The sequence below is a fragment of the Lottia gigantea genome (genome assembly GCF_000327385.1).
Source record: "Lottia gigantea unplaced genomic scaffold LOTGIsca_65, whole genome shotgun sequence".
Lineage (NCBI taxonomy): Eukaryota > Metazoa > Mollusca > Gastropoda > Lottiidae > Lottia > Lottia gigantea.
In genome coordinates, this window is record NW_008710211.1 from 807,057 (window position 1) to 811,474 (window position 4,418).

General features: G+C 34.6%; 1 protein-coding gene across 1 annotated transcript; it reads left to right on the top strand.

Moving 5' to 3' along the window:
- Positions 1-1,822: 1,822 nt before the first annotated feature.
- LOTGIDRAFT_129454 (hypothetical protein) lies at positions 1,823-3,037 on the top strand (the record flags this gene model as incomplete). Its single annotated transcript, XM_009064794.1, has 1 exon — positions 1,823-3,037. The coding sequence occupies one exon, from the start codon at positions 1,823-1,825 to the stop codon at positions 3,035-3,037; it is 1,215 nt and encodes a 404-aa protein (XP_009063042.1).
- Positions 3,038-4,418: the final 1,381 nt, after the last annotated feature.

Below are 4,418 nucleotides of genomic sequence, written 5' to 3' on the forward strand. Positions count from 1 at the left end.
CAAAATGATGATGAAAAAGGGAAATCGGTAAGTTTATGGTAGGGAATCTCCACAACAGTCAAGGTATTACGAACAGATGAAGTTCACCTTGACCATTGTGAAGATGATGATAAGGAAGAGGTTAGCCCTGTGTTCAGGTGTAAATTTCAACCCTAGTTTCACATTTGTCGTTTGGTACAATCCTACAACCAAAATGGCCCTGATGATAACAGAGCGTAAACTTGAAACCAATATCTCACTGTGAACTCCTGCTTATTTTATCACAATCCGATATAGAACAATAGTTCATTATGTGTACAAAACAAGATACCTTTCACAACCAATATGTATCAAACTAAACAGCAATACTAAACCACACCATATTCTTTGATATTCTACTTAGATTTCGGGGAAGGGAGGGTTTGATTCTCCCAAATGTACAGGCCTAGGGTGGAGCAGACACTTTATTTAGAAATCAGGATTAAGGGTCTTGATATTGGGTTTTCTTCTGTTCTTATTCTGATCTGAAATTAGAAAAAATAACTCGCCCAATGGGCGAGAAGTATAGTATCTGTTATGTACTGATTGTTTTTAGTTTACTATGAACAATATTATCATTTAAGTTCTTATTTTTTGAATATGCAACTATCATTTTCTGCTTATAGACATGGGGGAATTTCTCTTGAAGGCTCTTATAGTGGGCATGAACTATCTTGCTTGCTCGATTGCTGGTTGTATTAAACGGGACAACAAAGGGTGCTATGCCTACATTATGATGAATATTTAGTCCTATAGGTCTTGCTGTATTCAATGTCTCAATCCAATGGGCCTCCCTAGATTGACGGAATTTGGTAGTTTCATCTTCGGGCAAGTCAATTTCTATACGCTCAATTGGGATTAGGGTGAGATCGTCTATTGAATGGTCGTCGAGGTTGAAATGATTAGAAACAGGCTTGTCTTTCTTTAATTTGATGTCTGACCTATGAGCATTAAAGCGAGTTCGTAAATTATTCAAAACCTGTATTATTTGTAGTCAAAGGAAACCTCCATAACAGCCCACTAAGACATCCATGCCTTTATATAGTGAACTATTTGACAGATTAAGTACTTATGTCTTTTATCTAAGTTTGATAATGATAACGTGTATGTCATTGTAATTATTGATTATATTTAAAGATAGGAAACATTGTAGGACAATGTATCACATTCTTTGAAACTTAGAAGTATGTAATACACTAGATGATACTATTGTCTGCATTGTTAATAAATTCGCTATTAAAAACAGATTTCACCAGACTTGGTTAGACATAATTAGACGAGTTTTCCACACACAAATGATATGAATAATCTACGATATGATTACATACGCTCATTTCCTACATCCATTAAAATACTATTATTATTTTACTTCATCTCCACAAGTATCAAAAATATTCATTTACATCATTACTAGTTAAAAACATAATAGACATGGTCTACAATCGGCTTAAATACAAAACAATACTTTAGATCTACCTAGGGCTACATCTACGTTATCGATTCTTAATGCATGCGCCATGAAAACTATAAAACACATTTAAATAATTATTTATTTATTACGTGTAATCATTCGTTGCTTCGCATCTACAAGATTCAAAATGCACTTGCGGTGAAATAATTTTTACTTAACTAATTTAGGTCAAAGCATGTGCAAAAATAAGAACTTGGCTAATATTTATTTATTTATTTTAGTCATTTTTCATTGATTTATTTATTATATTTATATTTTCTCTCATGCAAAATATAACAATTAGTGGCGATGTACTACCATAATGTAATAATAATGATGTTTTCTCGTTGCAGGATGGACAGTATAATTGGGTCAGTTGGACGAGTAGCCAATGTGAAGGTCAGAAATGATGACGATCTGGTAGACAGGTTGAATCATCTATATACGACTGGTATTCTGATCATCTTTACAGTCGTGGTCAGCGCCAGACAGTACGTCGGAGATCCAATCCGATGCTGGTGTCCGGCACAGTTCACTCAAGCACATGTAGACTATACTAATAATATATGTTGGATTGCCAATACCTATTACATACCGTTTTCTAATCTGATACCCGTAGAACATCATATACGTAAAGAGCGGGAATTAAATTATTATCAATGGGTACCGGTGGTGTTGCTGATCCAAGCCTTAATGTTTTATCTTCCATGTATAATTTGGAGACTCTTAAACGGACAGTCTGGTATAAACGTTGATCGGATTGTCAGCCTTGCTTCCGATGCTCAGTACGAATCGCCGGAAGTGAGAATGAGGACCATTAAATATGTCGTCCGCCATATTGATCGTTGCCTTGACAATCAACGTGAAAGCAGACATACTTGCTGTGTAAAATTACGTCATATCCTGTCTGCAAAGTTATCGTTGCTATGTGGTAAACGTTATGGAAATTATCTGGTTGCTGTGTATTTATTAATGAAAGTTTTATACATATCCAACGCAGTGGGACAATTATTCATGTTAAATGCCTTTTTAGGAACGGAGTATAATATTTATGGCTTCCAAGTGGTAGAGGAATTAATAGACGGTTTAGATTGGACTGCATCACATCGTTTTCCTCGTGTAACGTTATGTGATTTTGATATACGACAGTTAACTAATATACAACGCCATACCGTTCAGTGTGTTCTACCAATTAACCTTTTTAACGAAAAAATTTACATTTTTATGTGGTTTTGGTTTGTTTTTGCTGCCTGCATGACCAGCTACTCCTTTGTTGTTTGGTTGTGGCACATGGTATTCCCTACATCACGGATGCAATATGTGAAAAAATTCCTAAAAATAATGGATAGACTGGGATCTGGACCGGATAAAAAGTTAGCCAGTCGTTTTGCTTTGGAATATTTACGCCATGACGGAGTCTTTACGTTGCGACTAATCGGTAAAAATTCCAGTGATATAGTCGTAGCGGAAATTGTGTCGGGATTGTGGGATATTTATCGCGGGAAAAAATCCATCCAGATTCGGAATACGTCTATAAATAATGGTCACGAGGAGGTGGAAGATGTCTAGTTTGAAAAATTCGTCCATTTTGAAGGATCTAGCTTCTAAATCTTACCGCCGAAATCGCCATTAGGCCTATAGTTCGAGAGCTGACCTGTATTGGTCGTAATAAGGATGTGATTCCACAGGTGGAGTTTTAAGTCAGGAATAAGTACGTGTTCACAAGTAGTAATGATTGTGAAGAATTGAAACCGCAGTGTCTGTGGAAATATTAAACATTGGTTGACGGAGCTCTCCGATCTCTGCCGAATCATTCCGATGAAACGTTCCCATCCCGAGAATAATATGATGAGCAATGAGAAAAATAAAACATTGTAGCGATGGTGTCGTGACGTTTACGTTATGCTGACGACATCTAATGCTGATGACGTAACTGCTGTGTTAGTGTGACGTATTAAACGTCATAGTGACGTATATTATGCTATTGTGACGAAAAAAATGATGCGTTTAGAAGCATTCTGTCTTTAACGTGCAAAGAAAACGTATCTATTGATTAAGTTATAAATGCTAAATCTAAAATTGCATGGTCAATATATTAAAATAAAAAACTCGAAAGTAGAAATATAACGTTTGTTTGCTTTACTTTATTTCATTATAAAATCAGCTTGCTTTATTTTTCATGTAATAATTAACAGTTTGCTGAACACTTTAATATTCTAATAGGTGAAATCGTTAAATACGGCCATATTGATTGGGGCTTTATTAATTATTATACAAGATTTACCATAATAATATAGATTCTAGACCTTTAGAAATTTACTGTTATTTAAACACTTATCTTGTTCAGAAATAAAATTTAAGTTTTGTGCTGCCAATTTTTCCTTTTCTTCGGTTCTGAGAAACATCAAAAAACGTCTTAACCGTCTCATGTCTTCCAATGTCATACCAATTCATTAATATTTGATTTAGAGATAGTAATTCATAATGTAACTTCACTTCAAGTTTATGATTTCTTACTTTTGGACTCAGATTATCTCTCTTACATGACATTTTCAGAGATCACTTGACTTGAAAGAATTGTGTCTTGAACGACTTCATATTTCATTTCCCAACCTGTCATAATTGTGACTATTCAGATCTTCAAATCATACCAATAGGAGATTTGCTATATATTGATATAGGTCATTCTATATGCACGCGCATACTATCTCCATCTGCACCTATTTGACTCCCAGTGTTACAAAGTGCTAATTTATAGATAAAATGTCTTTAGGTTCCTATTAACCAAGCTAACTTGTATTTGGTTCGAACAATATACGTATCTCACGTTTAAGACAAGCATTATTAATTTTAGTTTATTTATATTGAAGTATTTGGTGCAGTTCGCGAAAGGCATGTTCCCTCATTTTCAATAATTAATATGTTTTATTTGATATATCATATTGTGAAG